At 36.5% G+C, this 17,532-nt stretch overlaps 2 protein-coding genes across 4 annotated transcripts; both read right to left on the reverse strand.

Annotated features, from left to right (window-relative positions):
• Nucleotides 1-112: 112 nt before the first annotated feature.
• pofut2 (protein O-fucosyltransferase 2) lies at nucleotides 113-10,166 on the reverse strand. Of its 2 annotated transcripts, XM_084908415.1 has the most exons (10): nucleotides 9,958-10,166; nucleotides 9,110-9,363; nucleotides 8,596-8,740; nucleotides 7,510-7,620; nucleotides 6,933-6,999; nucleotides 2,099-2,224; nucleotides 1,801-1,981; nucleotides 1,305-1,428; nucleotides 982-1,009; nucleotides 113-499 (listed from the first exon to the last, which is right to left on the reverse strand). In XM_084908415.1, the coding sequence occupies exons 1-10, from the start codon at nucleotides 10,131-10,133 to the stop codon at nucleotides 428-430; spliced, it is 1,284 nt and encodes a 427-aa protein (XP_084764541.1). In that variant the 5' UTR covers nucleotides 10,134-10,166; the 3' UTR covers nucleotides 113-427. The 2 variants fall into 2 exon arrangements, with proteins under 2 accessions (XP_084764541.1, XP_084764540.1); XM_084908414.1 differs by lacking the exon at nucleotides 982-1,009.
• Nucleotides 10,167-11,031: 865 nt separating this feature from the next.
• Nucleotides 11,032-14,325, reverse strand: LOC146370489 (tubulin alpha chain-like). 2 transcript variants are annotated; one of them, XM_084908412.1, is made up of 4 exons: nucleotides 14,041-14,325; nucleotides 12,503-12,725; nucleotides 12,255-12,403; nucleotides 11,032-12,170 (listed from the first exon to the last, which is right to left on the reverse strand). In XM_084908412.1, exons 2-4 carry the CDS (start codon nucleotides 12,621-12,623, stop codon nucleotides 11,202-11,204), a joined length of 1,239 nt encoding a protein of 412 aa, XP_084764538.1. In that variant the 5' UTR covers nucleotides 12,624-12,725; nucleotides 14,041-14,325; the 3' UTR covers nucleotides 11,032-11,201. The 2 variants fall into 2 exon arrangements, with proteins under 2 accessions (XP_084764538.1, XP_084764537.1); XM_084908411.1 differs by lacking the exon at nucleotides 14,041-14,325 and having other exon boundaries at nucleotides 12,503-14,015.
• Between the last annotated feature and the right edge of the window lie 3,207 nt (nucleotides 14,326-17,532).

Consider the following 17,532-nt stretch of genomic DNA (forward strand, 5'->3'; position numbering starts at 1 on the left):
CTCTTTGTTCCATTACAAGACAATCTGTTCACCATTGCCATGAATACTAATAAAAATGAAAAATACAGTTAAAAAACAAAACAAAAAATAGCACGTATACAATCTAAAAAACTAAAATGTAAGCAGCTTTATTTTTTTAAAATTTAATTAATACCGTTTACATGTTTGGCAGTCCTCTCTTTGCCTATTTAGCATAAAGTCCAAAAGAGCGGTCTTTTCAAACCTGGCAGCACAACACTGAAACCATGAAAAGTAAATAAAAATGAACAACATAATTATTAAAATATCTTGAAGATTCCAAACACTGCATTTGGCCTTTGTATAACCAAACTCTTAACAGTCACATCAATAAACAATTTTCCAGTGCGTGGGCTGTTCACATTCTTTCTCAGTGTCCCCACAGAAACGGTTGTATGTAGTTTTGGGGTCAAAGCCCAGAATTTCCCTCTCTTCGTGGATCCGGAAAGAGAAAGTGGAAACTGATGTTCCTATAAAAAATCTGGAAAGACACGTAGAAAAATATAAATTCAAAGAAAGATGGTGTCCATGAAAACTACGCAATACGGTGAGAACAGCATGAGTCACCGTGAGTAGTTTTTCAAGTTGAAATATTTTCCATGGACAGGAACAAGTGATAAAGCTAACAAAATATCTAAGCTATTTTCTGTTTGGCATAGGTGAAAGAACTAGTATTTCCACAAACATTTTTAAACTGATGCACATTAAATTAGACATAAAGGCACATTAAAGGGAAAAAAGTTTGGGATATTTTTACATTTAGCTTAAATTAGTTTACTGGCAAAATCATAAAGAACAGCCGTACACAACAATAATGGGAACTTTGAACTACACAACACCTTTACCATAAGTTACAAGCTAATGTGCATTACATTCAAGGATAAAGGTGTTTGGCCACTATGTGACAGCATTTACCTTTTAATATAGATAATGGCTGAATGACATTTCCCCCTTGAAACTTACCATTAGCTGTATGTGCTTGCTGCTGAGGCTGCTCGGTTTAGAAAGACATGCAACACCACAAATTTGAAAACTCAAAATGTATCATCTATTTATATTTTCTCACTCAATACTCCTCTACAGAGGTAAAATAACACTACCGTAATGTTATATTAATGTTAAAAATTGTAATGACTGGAATGAAAAAATAACCAACTTCCATGTCATATATGTGTAATTTTATATTTTTTTAAATAAATAACCTGCCTTATTACTACTACTATCACAAATGTTATCAAATAATGCATTAAATACTGAATGTATTAAAACCGTGAAACTAAATATACCTTGCATGGGCACATATCCACTGGTCAATTATGGCAACTCCTCCATCTTTAAAGAGTTCGAGGTCCTCTGTGGATGGCTCAAAGCGCACCATGTCTGGCAACAACTTTTTCAGCTCCTTTATTTCTGCAAATTTTACAGATTAACAAGTATAATAAAATCATATAAGTATACTATCTATTAGATAAACTACTACTAAATGTTCGCACTGTTCTTTAAATATTTATTGAAAACTCACAGAAATACTCAGAAATTTAAACCACAGAGTATTACTGGACGATATTACAATATATATATATATTTTTATACATTTTGTAAATCAAGTTACCACACAGGGTCCCTCGTTAGAGTTAAAGGAATTATTAGCAGATTATATTTTATTACAAGTATTAGCTAGAAAATAGTGTTCTAAAACTTGACTTAATATGCAAATCACTGAAGCTTCAATGCATTACAAGTATAATTTCTCTATCTTTAAAAATGTGTGTGTGTCACTACCTTCATCATCTGCATCTGTCGCAACAAAAACTTTATCAAGTTTATGTTTTTTCATCAAGCTGCGTATTTTTTTGACAGCTCCCTTAAGACTCGGCACATCTTCTCTGTGACCCCAGATAAAGTCTTTCCGGCGCAGGTGGACGCCCAGATATGAACCACCTTTAGCTGAGCCAGGCTTGGCCTGAGGAGTGATCAAAAAATAGCACATCACTTCTTAAAATGCTGCTCAACATGGAAAATGGTCACACCCATAACCAGCACAATCCCATAAATATACTATTATAAGACACTGCCAAACCTTCATACGAGTCCAGTCCTCGCTGTATGGCGTATGGTCTGTTTCATCTGTAGAGTTTAGATGTCTTGATCTGAAGTTATCCCCTATGAGACGCAGGTGCTTTGCAAAAACCATGCTGCGTCGTGTCTAGAATAGACACAGACCACAGTTTACAGACAGCAAAGTTTCCCAGAATCCCATTGTTTTTGAAAATGCAAAAGATACATAATGTAACTTATTATCAGTAACAATACAGTGATGCCACAGTAATGCTACAGTATTTTTTTTTTTTTTTTTTTTTTTGTTTCACACATGGTACAGCAGTAATGCATTCCCATACACAACCTTCCTTTCAATTAAAGTAACACTGTTTCCATGCATGAAAAGGAGCAGGAAGAAGAATAAATTCTTATTGATACCTGCCCCCTATCTGTGATAATACAAGTAGGCAACCAAAATTACACTATGACAATTTTCTGCACATAACAAAACAAAACAAAGCAAACAGAACAATATACTCAACAATGAGCAATACCACTAAATATCAAACTAAAAGGATCATTTTTCTACAATTAAATTCTATTCTTTTCAACTTCTTCATATTGGTTTATCATTTTATTCTTATAGCAGATTTTAAATTGAGAAACATTTATACAACACTTAAGATGATCACTGAGAGAATTCCAGTTTCTTATGCCTATGACTGTTGGACACATTTGCCTTTGTGTGGTTCGAGCAAACCGGTGCTTAAAATAAAACTTCCTTCTGCCGTCCCCATTTTCTGAACACAATACAAATAAACTTTGTAACTTAAGAGGTAGTGTTTTATTTTTCGCCCTAAACATAATAGTTAAAGTCTGTAATTTCACTATGTCTTCTAGTTTTAACAATTTCGATTTTATAAACAAATTATTGGTGTGTTCTTTATATTTAACATTATGCATAATTCGAAGCGCTCTCTTCTGTAATAAATATAATGGTTTCATATTAGTCACGTATGTATTCCCCCATACTTCAACACAATAGCTCAGATAGGGTAGAAACAATGAAAAATATAATATTCTCATTGTCTTGTAATCTAATATATATCTAACATTACCCAGGATATAAATACTTTTAGCCAACTTTTTTTTTAACATGTTCAATATGTGATTTCCATGTTAACTTGTCATCCACTATTACACCCAGAAAACGGAATTCTGTCACTCTTTCAATTAATACTCCCTCTATAGATAATACTATCTCTTCCTCCTTTACACGGTTTCCAAATATCATAAACTTTGTTTTTTCCAAATTCAGTGATAACTCATTTACATCAAACCATTTTTTAATTTTTTCCATTTCAATAACCATAATTTTAGCCAATTCTTTCAAGTTCTCTCCGGAACAATAAAAATTTGTATCGTCTGCAAACAAAACAAAATTCAACATTTTTGACACATCACAAATGTCATTTATATATAAATTAAAAAGTTTTGGTCCTAAAACAGAACCTTGAGGGACCCCACATTCTATTTTCATTCTATCAGATGAATTGCCTAAACACTGCACATACTGAAACCTATTATCTAAATAGCTGCTTAACCAGTTCAATACTATTCCTCTCACACCATAAGTTCTTAACTTAGAAATCAAGATGGAGTGTTGCAGAGTGTCAAAAGCTTTTCTTAAATCAATGAATACCCCTATAGTATATTTATTATGATGTGTTGCTGATGAAATGTCTTCAATAGTATTCATTAATGCTATTGCTGTTGATCTGTTCCGTCGAAATCCGTACTGACTTTCGCTTAGCAGTTGATGTTTTTCAATGAAACTATCAAATCTTTGTGCAAAGAGTTTTTCAAGCACTTTAGAAAACTGTGATAGCAATGATACTGGTCTATAATTATTAAAACTATGTCTGTCTCCCGATTTATAAAGAGGGATAACTTTTGCCACTTTCATTCGGTCAGGAAATACACCCGAATAAAATGAAAGATTAAAAATATAACAGAGAGGTTTGATTATACAATCCAAGGTCTTTTTTACGATGACCATGTCTAACCCATCACAGTCAGTGGATGTCTTGTTTTTAGATTCTGCTACAATAGCTATGATTTCTTTTTCAGTGATTTCCCCTAAAAACATAGACTGTACCACTCTGCTATCTCCTTTCCATTCTGAATCATCCTGTTTTCTAATTAAGTTTGCCACGTTAGGCCCAATATTTACAAAAAAAGAATTAAATTCATTTACCACTTCATTCATATCACTTAGGACCTTATTTTTCTTATTAAAGTAAGTAGGTACATTTAAAGATGTATATTTATTACCCAATACGTTTTTTAAGATATTCCACGTACCCTTAACATTATTTTTGTTTTTGTAAAATAATTTATTATAATACTCTTTCTTAGCCTTTCTGATAATTAATACTAACTTATTTTTATAAACTTTATATTTCATTTCAGCAGGCTTTGTTCTAAGTTTTATATAATCTCTATACAATTTATTTTTCTTTTTACATGCATTTTCTAATCCTTTTGTTATCCATGGTTTACCAGTAGTTTTCTTTTTCTTTTGCTTATATAATACCAGTGGACAGTGATTTTCATACAAAACCAAATAAGTTTTTAAGAATGCCTCGTATGCAGCATTAACGTCATTTACATAAACCTCATTCCAATCTTCTTTCATAAGATCTTGCCTGAACTCATTTATTGCATCATCATTTCTAATTCTTATATATCTGTCCACACACACTTCCTCCTTTCGTGTCATTTTATAATCTAAAGTAACAAAAACAGGTAAATGATCACTTATGTCATTTATGACAAGACCACTTATAATGCTGCTATCCAAGCAATTAATGAAAATATGATCAATTGAAGTAGCTGACTTTACAGTTATTCTACTAGGTTTAGTAATCAGAGGGTAGAACCCTCTTCCAAATAATAACTCAAAAAAATCTGATGATGCCTTATGATTGGACATTTTTAAAAAATCAATATTATAATCACCGCAAATACAGAATGTCTTATTTCCCTTTACCTTGCTCAATAAATCTTCTACTACATCTGTGAATGTTTCTATCAGTGTTCCAGGCCTTCTATACATACAAGTAACAATTATATTACTCTTTCTTTCCCTTTCTATTTCTACTGTCACACACTCCATTAAATCATCAATAGCCACAGACATATATTCAACCTGTTTACATTTCAAATCACTATCAACAAAAAGTGCCACACCTCCTGCCCTCTTATTAGATCTATTTATATGATGTAATTCATACCCATCAATGTGAAAGTCCCAACCCCTTTCCTCATCTATCCATGTTTCTGATAGTGCTATCACTTTAAACTTGCCTTTCAGATTATTCAAAAAATCATAGATCAGAACAAAACTTTTATAGAGGCTTCTACAGTTGAAATGAATTAATGAAAATGTATTGCCCAAGTCAACATTATCCCTAAATTGATTCTCAGTATAATACTCGCATGTAACATTAATTGCATTAAGCACATTCCTTTCTGGATCGATATTATTTTCAAAATCATGTAATTTGTAATCCGAATCTTCAGTCATTATGATTGAGTATTCTTTAAATGTCTGTTATCCTTATGACATACCCAAGTATTTCACAACATATTTTGAAAAACCACTCATAGCTATACAGTTCTTTCCGATCCATAAATAACTGCGGCTCAGATCTATATCTCGTCTTCGCGCATAATTGTAACACCGTCGGTCCCAGTTCCATATCCACCTGCAGCTTCACAGTAATACTCTTCCAGTCTACTGTCTCATACCTTGCCATTTTCCCCCTCCTACAGTCGGAAATAGTGTCTTTCATTGAATAAGTTCGGCTAGTTGTTAGCAAACACATCATAACAGACCTTCTGCCGTCCGACCGCAACAGTGTAATCATCCCCCGTAATTGTCCAAATCATGAAGATCCCTGATCATTACAACCTTGGCTTCTTCTGGTGTTCCGTTGAGCTTTATCATCACTTTGCAATTTCTTGTCCATGTTGCTTGGATTTTCTTTTCTTTACACATGATACGGGCTTGTCTGGCAATGTCGGCGTTCTTTTTCGTGAGATGTTCATTCACATATACTCCACTCCCTTTCAGTTCTCTGGACTGCCTCAGTAGCTCAATTTTGTGTTTTCGATTCACAAATTTTACTACTATTGCTGGAGGTGCCCTGGCATTCTTTCTGGGGAGGGTATAACACGCCGCGATGTTGTTGCTATGCAGGGGAAGTTTTTTACTCGCAAAAAACTCCACTACCTGACGCTCTAGTGTTTGTTGCTCCTCCACCGGGGCTCATCTCCGCCAGACCTCACACCACTCCCAATCTCAGTAACTCTTGCGTAGCTCCTGTGTTTGGTTTCCAAACCGGTAATAATCACGTCCTCCAGTCGTGCATGCTGTTCTAAATCCTCCACTCTCCTTTCTAAGAGCTGGATTGTTTTATCCTTTTCCTTAATCAAGCTTTTTAATTCTTTGATTTGGTCCATTGAAGTTGTTAACATTCCTTGTTGCTTAATTATTCTTTCGACGTCTGTTGACAACGAGTTAAGCGACAGCTTAATCTCCTCCAAATCTTCTTCAATTTTTCTCATCTTTGCCATTTTCTCCTTTTTGTTTGTTTGTGTTTTGTTTCAAGCTAAATAAATTTGACTTAGAATTCATCACACAACTTATTCTGAGACGCCAATCTGGCTGTAGCTGCGTTCGCCATCTTGAAAAATACTACACATAGAAAAAGTCTAGGAAGAATAACACTGCCTAAGATGACCTAACCTAACCTGAAACACAAGACGTGATGTATCACGAACTGAAAGTTCTATAGTTCTTGACTTACATTCCAGTAGTCCTTCCCAGCATAGTGATCATGAAGGAGTGTCTCTGCTCGGTCGAGCATAACAGATCTGCAAAAACAACAGCATGCAAATAAGATTACCACTGTAGGTGTCATAAAATCTGACAGAGCTATGAGTAATGGCAGAGCTGAATAATAATGAAGTGAGATCATCTTTCAGACATGTTCCAAAAAAAGAAGAATCAAACACAATTTTTTAAAATGATGATCATATGATCAGCTTTATGTTGAGACAATGTCACCCTGTTATTATGCATACTTTTTTATATTAACTTGTATTCTGAATTACACACCAGGAATAGTAATGTCTAATTGTAATGCCTATACTGAAATGGTACACCAAGTTGAACTATTGTAATGTTTTAAAGTTCTTTAGAGTTTTAAGTCAGTTCAATTTTAAGGTGGAAATAGTGACTTTTAATGAAGACATGTTACATTAAATCCAAACGTTTTACCAGCATCACTCAACAGCTTTTACCGTTTGACTGATGCCAGATAACAAATAACAATAACGTATGGTTGGTGACTTTTTTATTAGCATGTTCCTTTGTAGACTCACGTCGCTGTAATGTTTTTCTGAAGAACCGGTGCTATGACGGATGCATGGCCTTGTGCTGATAAACACGTTACATTTCGAGCTCTCGTCTCTTCGTATCCCCAAAACCAGCCCCTAAAAAACAGACAAGATACATGTGGCAAGTAGTGGGCACAGATAGACACAGAACTGTGAATATGTGCTATCTACAGTATTGTGCAAAAATCTCGAACCACACCTCATTTCTTTATGTTTTCCTAGAAATGTCAGTAATATGTCCCAGGAAGACTGAAAGTCAATATTTTATAATCTAATAGATCATTTTATTCTGTGTGCACTTCTTCTTTTGTCCTCCAATTGTCCAGTTTCCTCAGACTTTTTAAGGACACACTGCACCATGCCAAGACACAGTGGGGGAAATAACTGCTGAATGTGTAAGTTTGCTTATTTACAAAGAATTGAACAGTCTCTAATTTTTGTTGTTTCAGTTTAATGCCGACAGATAGAATATCAACCAAAAATCCAGAAATAAAGGCACATTATAAAAGTTATAAATTGATGCATGTCATTGAGTTAAATAAGTATTTGATCCCCAAGCCCCAATTTAAAATAAGTTCTTTGCTAAGTTATCTGTTATGTGTAGCCACAAAACTACTTCATCCCATCAGTCAGGTGCTTTTTATGCTTTAATGATTCATGGGTCAAGTGGTATCTAGTGGTTTAACAAACATAACATATTTCTCTGAAAATGGCCAGGTGGAAAGACTAGACTTAAAAACCCTGAAACAACTTCAAAAGGTTTGGAAACCTATTGCTCAAGACCACTTCTGGCTCCTTGGAAGCAAATTTCACAGAAATGAGGGGTGGATCAAAACTTTTGCAAAGTACTGTAGACACGAAGTAGGTTTGTGTATTTTCTTGTGTAATTACATCTTTGTTACTAAAAAACAAATATATTCATCACACTAATACCCACATCTTTACTTCTGACCCTTGTCATGATACAGATAATGGCATCTAGTTGTTGTGTGTAACAAAATGTACGAGTGGTATTGTATTCGTAATGCAATGTTTTATACATGTTGCTGGTTTTCTGCATTGTTTAATCACCTGTAGTAGCCATGTTTATCTTTGGAGTACATCAACTTCTCGATGCATGGCCGCTCGTCAACCTTTTCCTCCCATTTTCCGTCAGTCCATCCTTCCGCATAGTTTTGCAGTACCAGAACATGGTCTATAAACGGGCCTCCATTTTCTACACCAAGGAGAGTTCAGTTTGCCATAAACAAATAATTGTGTTGCAAAAGGTTTTAATTTATATATTTTAATTTATTGAGCTTGAAATTCCCTTTCAAGCTCGGGTCCAGAGGCCTGGGAGCTTAAGGGTCCTGCGCACTATCTTAACTGTTCCTAGGACAAGGTAGGCGAGTGGCTCCAGCAGATCCCAGGAACAACATCCGAGATCTCTGTCCAGAAGAGCGCAGGACCCTCAAGCTCCCAGAGGACCTGAGCGTGAAGGATAGACCGCCAGCAGGGGAAAGAGGGGAATTTTTTTTTACATATATTAGGTATATCTCTTTCAAAAAAATCAAACCTAGTCTGCATCACCCATACAAATGCTCACCAGCGATGAATTCTTCATACTCAATAACAGGTACGTTGGCCTGAAGGCTAGTAAGGCTGAAGAACTCCCCCCATGGAATGCGGATTTGATGGAGGTTAGGGCTCTGCCAGTGGTAAAGGCGACCCCATGGGGGAAGCACCAACACCCAGTCATCTCCTTCTTTCCTCAATGTCTTGACCAGAGAAGCCATGCGAATATAGACATCTCTGCGCAGATTGAAACCCTCTGGAGGGTTTACATCATACAAAAGGTACCTGTGGTGACAAGACAAAGGCATAGCACATTATTTGTATACTGTAGCTAATACTTTCCAAAATTGAGGTACCACCTTAAAACTTTAGAAAGCCTTACTCACTGTTGCAAATTTAGCTTTTAGTGACCCAGGCAGTTGTTTTCTCTCTTTTTTTTTGTTACAGCAGGCTGTTTAACAATTCTGGAAGTTACAGTCTGATCAAACAAATAAGCATGGGTACAAATAACTCATCACCTAACTACAGAAAGCATTAATACACATACAATAACCAGAACACTAAATTCTGCATTAAAGGTAAACACAAATGAAATTATGTTGTTGCAGAACTCCACTATAGAACAATAATGTTCTGGCTGTTCTGGATTTGTGGTAATTTTATGGAAGAAGGCATTAAATTGTAAAGTTTTTTAATAGATTAAGATGACGCTTGACATAGTCAAAGCTGGCACGATATCAATATAGACTTAAAAGGCCAAAAAGAAAAAAACCCGACGTGTTTACTACAAAGAAACACTGCCTGTACGGTTAAATGAACAGCTGCTTCCAAATTTACGCTAGCATTGCTGGTTAGCCCACCGTTACGCTATAAACTTACCGCAAATCCCTGGCGGCAGCGATGGGTGCAGTAACCGTCTGGCTTGCACTAAATACATTATCACTGTTTCCTTCATCGAATACGGAAAGGACGACGAAAACTGACAGCAAGAACGAACTGAAAGAACACGCTGAAGCAAATAACATCAGCAGTCTATTCAGTACGCTCTGCGCCATATTGACTCTGAGCCACGCACTTCCGGAAGCGTCTGCATGGTTGCCGGGCAACCAGCAATCGCAGACGCAGACGACAAAAACGAGGCCAGAGTGCGAATTATCAGCCCTTTTTAGTTAGTTGTTTTTTTGTTTATCTATGTAGATAACTTACATTTTTAAAATATAAATATCTTGTTGACTGCTACATGCTTCCTTTCTGTTCAGTGTTGAAGAGTAAATATTTTACTTAAATTTGAGTTTGAGAATTACGTTCTCTGTGAGCTGCACACAGAATTTAGGGGAGGCATTTCACAGCATGGTTGAAAAAACACAGGAGGCTACAACACACAATTTCCCCTTACTGAAATGTTTTTGTGTGAATCTGATATTTTCAAGCATCCAAGAAAGTAGCTGATGATGGTTACTGAGCCCTGAACATAAACAATTTCTTTGTTTAAAAAAAGACCTATGGTAAGATAGAATGGATTCTTGAATGGATGAGGAGAAGGGAAGAGGAAAATGAATATAATTACAGATCAAACTAAATTGTTTTAGTTTGACTCAAAAAAGACAAAAATGGTTTTAGGCAAAGCTGTCTGTTATGTGTAAGTACAGTATTAATTTAGCCACTGAGTTCAGTGACTTTTCATGATTGAACAATTTAAAGGGTATTATTAATTGGTTAAAAAAAAACCAGTAACCCAACATTCCTCTGAAAATGGTCAGCACATGTCCAAAAAAGGCCTTTGAAAGACCTATAAAAGCTTGGAGAACTATTGCTCAACATAATTTGAAAACATTAATATAAAGTTTGATTTCTTGAAAAAGAAAAAAAGAAATGACAGATCACTCAAGCATTTTATATAGTACTGTATTTTGGAAGCACTTTTTTGAGCAACAACAGTTCAAAACAGTTTATTTTACTTTTTATCATAGTGATACAAACTAAACAACCTACAGAGTCTGTAGGTATCGAGGGTAAATAAAAGTAAATTGATTAGAATTTAACGTTTTAATCTCACTTCTACAAATAATAAATAACCAATATTAGTTTTATTCCAGAAAATAACAAATAAGATATAATGCATTTTAATATTCATCATCATCTTCAAATGAATTGATACCTGCCACCTCTTCATAATCCTTCTCCAGAGTAGCCATATCTTCTCTGGCCTCTAAGAACTCTCCCTCCTCCATGCCCTCCCCAACATACCAGTGAACAAATGCTTTCTTGGCGTACATCAGGTCAAACTTGTGGTCCAGTCGGGCCCAGGCCTCAGCGATGGCTGTGGTGTTGCTTAGCATGCAGACAGCCCTCTGCACCTTGGCCAGGTCTCCACCAGGAACCACAGTTGGAGGCTGGTAGTTGATACCCATCTTGAAATTTGTGGGCAACCAATCCACAAACTGAATGGTGCGTTTGGTCTTGATTGCTCTGATAGAAGAGTTGATATCTCTGGACACCACATTACCACGATACAGCAGACAACAGAGCATGTATTTACCATGACGAGTATCACATTTTAGCATCTGGTTTGAGGGTTCAAAGCACTCATTGGAGATTTCAGCCACAGACAGCTGCTCATGGTAGGCTTTCTCAGCAGAGATGACCGGGGCATAGGCGGCCAGAGAGAAATGGATACGAGGGTAGGGCACCAAATTGGTTTGGAAGTCTGTCAGGTCAACATTCAGGGCTCCATCAAAACGAAGTGATGCTGTAATGGATGAGACTATTTGGCTAATAAGCCGGTTGATGTTGGTGTAGGAAGGACGTTCAATATCAAGGTTTCTTCGATAAATGTCATAAATGGCTTCATTGTCCACCATGAAGACACAGTCGGAGTCCTCCAGGGTGGTGTGGGCAGTCAGGATGGAATTGTAAGGTTCCACCACTGCTGTGGAAACATGAGGGGCAGGGGAAACAGCCAGTTGAAGCTTTGACTTTTTGCGAAACTCAACAGAGATTCTCTCCATCAGCAGGGAGGTGAAGCCAGAACCAGTTCCTCCACCAAAGGAGTGAAAGACCAAAAATCCTTGAAGACCATTGCACTGATCAGCCTGTAGATATGGAGAAAAAAACCCACTAAGACTGGTGGCTGATTGGGCTTGAAGTTCTTGTCTCTCTAATGGCTACTCACTTACCAGTTTGCGGATCCTGTCAAGGACAGAGTCAATGATCTCTCCCCCAATGGTGTAGTATCCACGGGCATAGTTGTTAGCTGCATCCTCCTTTCCTGAGATCAGCTGTTTAGAGTGAAATAGCTGACGATATGTTCCTGTTCGAATTTCATCTGGAAAATTAAAAGAGAACACAAACTCATCTGTTATAGGAAGTGCTTTTAGTTAAATGCTTTTAGTTCAATTAAGCTCAGATTCAGAGCACTACTTACCTATGACAGTGGGCTCCAGGTCAACAAAGATTGCCCTGGGGACATACTTCCCAGCCTCTGTTTCACTGAATAAAGCACTAGAGCAATGATTGTTGCCACCTGTAGGCTTGTCACTAGGCATTTGGCCATCTGGCTGGATTCCATGCTCTAGACAGTAAAGCTCCCAACAGGTGTTTCCTATCTGAACACCAGCCTGGCCTACATGAACGGAGATGCATTCGGGCTGCAAAAAACAAAACAATCCCCCCACACCCCCAAAACAAAACAGTATATGTTTATGAAAAGAAAACACCAAAATACCACATTTGGACATTGTACACATGCTGAACAATTCTAGGAAGCAATTTGGAAATTTTACCACTAGATGGAAGCAAAGAGATTTAAGAAAGAAAGAAAAAACAAGCAAAATGGCCGCTGTCACTAGATGTTGTGTACCTGCAAAGATCAGTCGGGAGCTCAAAAACAAAACAAAACAATGGCAGTCAAATTCTGTACTTATTCTGCACAAAATATATTTTTATCTGTCATAAGCTAGAGAAAAAAAAATATAAAGCTTTGGGGTTTATCCTTTTATGTCTTGGCTGACCACAAAGAGCCAAACAGCTTTCTACCAGTGTTTTTTTAGACTTTGTTTTAACAGCTCATGGATCATGTAGACAATATCTACCGGAATTTAAGGTCAGGATGACATAAAAGTAAACAAAAAGGTGGCTGTTGTTTAGTCCACATGAGGTAACATGACAGTGAGGTAATGGTAAACAAGTGTCATGGTGGCTGTGTGGCAGGCAGGCAGGAGTGGTGGATCCAAAATGCAGCACTCTTTGGAGACGAGATTTAAACTGAAAACGCAGCTTTATTGCTGGACAAACTTCTACATAAAATAAGACTCACAAAAGCAAAACAAATCTCTAAGCTGAGGTGCTGGAGGACTGGAAATCATGAACACACAGCAAGTTGAAGGTACGACATGACAGGGAGCACAGGAAAACACAGGGCTTATATACACAGGGGAGTAATCAGGGAATGGGCAACAGGAGGGAGACACAGCTGGGAGAAATCAGGCTAACGAGACAGGGGAGAGGTAAAACTGAACGCACTGACATGAGACATGAACTTTCAAAGTAAAACAGGAAACCAGAAACCATCACACACAGACTCAACACTGAGAGGCAGACAGAAAATAACACATGAAACCCAAACTATACATGAGGCAACAAATCCTTAAACACGGATAAACAGAAATCTAGAATTCCAATAACAATCAAAGCACAAGCGTATCAAAGGGCAGCCCATAGTGCAAAAATAAACCAAAACATCAGAAACTCAAAATGCTGGGTCGAACCGACCCAGAACCGTGACAACAAGTTGAACTGCAAGGATTGTAAGAAATTATGTATCTATGTAGCAATGGGTGACAAAATAAAGTCTAATTGATCTGCGAGTGCTAAATAAATAATCTCAAACCATGCAGAAGATTTAAAAAAAAAAAAAAAGCAAAACCTCAGTTCGCCATATGACAATCTGTTGAGAAACTTTACCTGATTCTCCAAAGGGAAATGTGATGCATCCCTGCAGTAACCCACCACTTTAGTGTCTTCAGAATGTGTGGCCCCCAGAGCCTTATGGATTGAGTGGAAGATAGGGGTACATCTTCAGTTATGCTACAGGGGACCTCTGTCTGAGCCAGCTTGATAAGGGTGAGACTTTAGGAGAAAGGTGCTTTGTGGCTCTAATGACTCCTAAGTATTAGCCTTGCCCATGAGGAGGTGAAGCCTTTTGCAGTAAAAGAAGAGAGGCGGTGCCTGTGGCTGTGTCCAAGACTGCATTTCTGGAAAGAAGATAGTTTTCAGCGCTGTTTGGAATTTGAAAACAAGTGATTCTCGGAGTGTTTTACATCTAATCTCACAATGAGAATCTGACTTGTTATTAAGTGAAATATCTCAACAACTGTTGTTTAGATTACTTTCTTGTTAAGGAGTTTCTGACTGATACATATTAATGTCTGTCTCAGGATAAACTATAATAACTCTAAATCATGTGGCTGGATGTCAGACTTTGCTTTGGCTGTTTCGCCAGTGCCTGCATTGCAGTGCCATCTAGAGGTATTTGGGCCAATTCAGTTATGAACACACACACACACACACACACACACACACACACACACACACACACACACACACACACACACACACACACACACACCAACTGGTAAACCTGCAATGTTATTATCAGGCCAATAGGATTTTTTTTGTTGTTGTTGTTTTTCAATTCCACGTCTCTGATTTTATAATTTTGATGTCTTTAGTCTCGTCTTACTGAGCAGAAAACTGTATTTTTCCACCTCAATCATCTACCCAGCACTGTCATCAGTTTGAATAGGAGCTCTCAGTGGAAGAACCCATTTTACAGATCTGGCATTGTTGTAAATGTATATAATTCAGACTGCACACAGCCATAATTTCTACAGAGAATCAATGTATGTATAACAGACTAACCTTTTCATTGTTTTACAAAAATATGAGCAGGATATTATGTTGTACATACAGAAAATGCCATTTTAACCACCAGGCACCCTTTAACAAATGTAATTATTTTATTCTGTTTTTGCAGTTGTCCATACATCAGTACTGTATTTAACAAAGTGTAGTCCAATATTTTCATTTTTTCAATCAATTTCTTTATTTAATAAAATATTTCTTTCCAGATCTATTTTTCATGATGAAAAATACCAAGACAAAACATGAACAATAACATAACAAATCTTGGGAAATCCTGCCTCTGGACTATCCCTAAAACCACATGTAGCTCAAAGGTGAAGCAATATATGTTCATTTATGTTTGCACAGACAGAGATCCACAATATGTGTGTGTTAACCAATTGCGTGTGTATGTTTATACTCTGCAACAAACATCTTTTTTTTTTAAAGTCCAGAAAAAATATGCTACCAAAAAAGGAAGATATTTAATACCAGAAAATTGGCAGTGTTCATTTGAATATAGTGCTTTTAGTGGGTGAAATGTTTCATCATTCATCCAGGTGACTTTTTCAGGTGTATGCAAATGCAAAGAATTCATAAAAAAAAGAAAGAAGGAAAAAAAGTGGAGGACTACACCTCCACTTTTTTTCTTCTTTCTCAGGACGGTATATGTGTTTGAAAAAATGACAGATGATACCCACAGTGTCTCTGACTAAGGTAGTTCCTTGACTGAATTAAACAAATGTTGTATACATTTTCTTTGGCTGGAAATTAATTCCTATTCTGTAGTCGTTTTCTTCTTCTTTTTTGTTCTCCACAAACGTGACAGTAGCAGACATTGTGTGCATTGTGTTTCTGCACCACTTAAATTTAAGAAGTCCTTTTGCTAGGCCCTCTAATTGAAAAGCACTAATTGCTTTGCATATCCTTTGGAAAATATTTGGGACTATAGACCTAATAAGCCCTATGACATTTGTATTTGAAATCGCAAAGCTGCACCAGGTTCTTTTATGCAACAGTTGGCAGCATACTTAGCAAAAGACAGGTGAGACAATGTAAAGCAAGTTACTGCTGTTTTTGTGTGTGTGTGTGTGTGTGTGTGTGTGTGTGTGTGTGTGTGTGTGTGTGTGTGTGTGTGTGTTTGTTTGATTAGATTTAAAAATGCGGGATGATGATGGTAATGAAAAGAAATAAACGAGTTCATCAGTGCCAGATGAGACATTTTTTGGGATGGTTTTCTAAAAATCTATTTTGCTTTTTGTTTATTACCATGACCATAACAATTGAAAAATGCCTTCCTGCTGTAATATCGGCAAAAATATTGGTTAAAAACATTTCCGATATACCATTGAAAACCCCTTGGTTTCTCATTAAAAATATTTTCTTGTGACCTTTAGACTTTCAGTTTATCTGGTTTACCATTATGTCACCATTAGGTGCGCTGACTACACATTTCCCATTACATCATAATGACCTTGAGCTGTCAAAACAAAGTTTAAAGAAAAGGGACTTGTATCATTTTATGAACTTTAGCACAGAAAATATTTATGTATCATTTATCAGCCAAGTTATCAGAGTGATTTTAAAGAAAATATACTTGCATATATTTACTGTTGCATTTGTCACACAATCATTTTTCTTGCAGATTTATCAGTTAGCAAAGCTTTGTGTAGTATTTATTTTAGGTTTCTCATGTTAACCTATCACCAAGCTGTGAGTGGTTGCTGTTCCAATAAACACTGACTGTTGATCATCAAAACAGTGGTCCTTGTCAGGTAAACTTTTGCAGCAAATCTGTAAAAAGTGTGTGTTACCATGATTTTACTATTTGGAAACAGAGATTTTGATAACTGCAAGTATGACAATTAACTATTATTTAGGGCTTGTCAAAGACAAATGTCTCTCTAACTGTCTGTTTTTAAAAAAATTAATTTTCAAACATGCATGTACAAAACTACAAACATGTCTGACTTGATATTCCAGTTTTTGTTGGTAACTGAAAAATGCAGGTTGAAATGAATACTCACAAATCTACCAGAAACAGATTACAAGGAAGAACAAGCAAAATAAAGTCAACAGTAAACTTCCGCTTCAGGAAGTGTTGGATCGCTTATTTCTTGTCACAGTAAGACCTGGAAGATATACATAATGAATTTATGCCAAATGTTTTGTTGTTTTTGACCTTAACATGCATTTGACAACATCTTGTATGTTTGAGTGTTATTTGAATCTTTTGTAATAATCATTTACTTTTTTTTCGTTAGGTCACTAGTTTTGCATGTAGAATAACCGTGGTCAGGACCATCATGCTTATCCTGACTGCATGTGTGCTTTCCAATTCTATGAATCAAGCAATTCTCTTTGCAGTCACAACCGACCGTCTAAGATTTTAAACTTTGTAACTAATATGGTTTAGCATGAATCAAAAGCATTACTTTGTGGATATTCACAGTTTCATGTTGAGTGTTTCTCATCCAGACCATGCTGGGATTATACAGTGGGATGCAAAAGTTTGGGCAACCTTGTTAATAGTCATTATTTTCTTGTATAAAT

This window comes from Perissodus microlepis, chromosome 16, assembly GCF_051167445.1.
Source record: "Perissodus microlepis isolate ML-2025 ecotype Zambia chromosome 16, ASM5116744v1, whole genome shotgun sequence".
Taxonomy (NCBI): Eukaryota; Metazoa; Chordata; class Actinopteri; order Cichliformes; family Cichlidae; genus Perissodus; species Perissodus microlepis.

What these genes read in the sequence shown, in the direction of transcription:
- pofut2 (XM_084908414.1), bottom strand. Translation starts at nt 10,133, where the DNA reads ATGGCGCAGAGCGTACTGAATAGACTGCTGATGTTATTTGCTTCAGCG. An exon ending in GCTGCCGCCAGGGATTTGCG is followed by an intron (nt 9,364 to 9,957) that starts GTAAGTTTATAG and finishes TTGTCACCACAG; the next exon opens with GTACCTTTTGTATGATGTAA. An exon ending in TGGATATGTGCCCATGCAAG is followed by an intron (nt 500 to 1,304) that starts GTATATTTAGTT and finishes GTGTCTTTCCAG; the next exon opens with ATTTTTTATAGGAACATCAG.
- LOC146370489 (XM_084908411.1), bottom strand. Translation starts at nt 12,824, where the DNA reads ATGTGTACAATGTCCAAATGTGGTATTTTGGTGTTTTCTTTTCATAAA. An exon ending in CCTGGAGCCCACTGTCATAG is followed by an intron (nt 12,404 to 12,502) that starts GTAAGTAGTGCT and finishes TTAATTTTCCAG; the next exon opens with ATGAAATTCGAACAGGAACA. An exon ending in TTGACAGGATCCGCAAACTG is followed by an intron (nt 12,171 to 12,254) that starts GTAAGTGAGTAG and finishes CCATATCTACAG; the next exon opens with GCTGATCAGTGCAATGGTCT.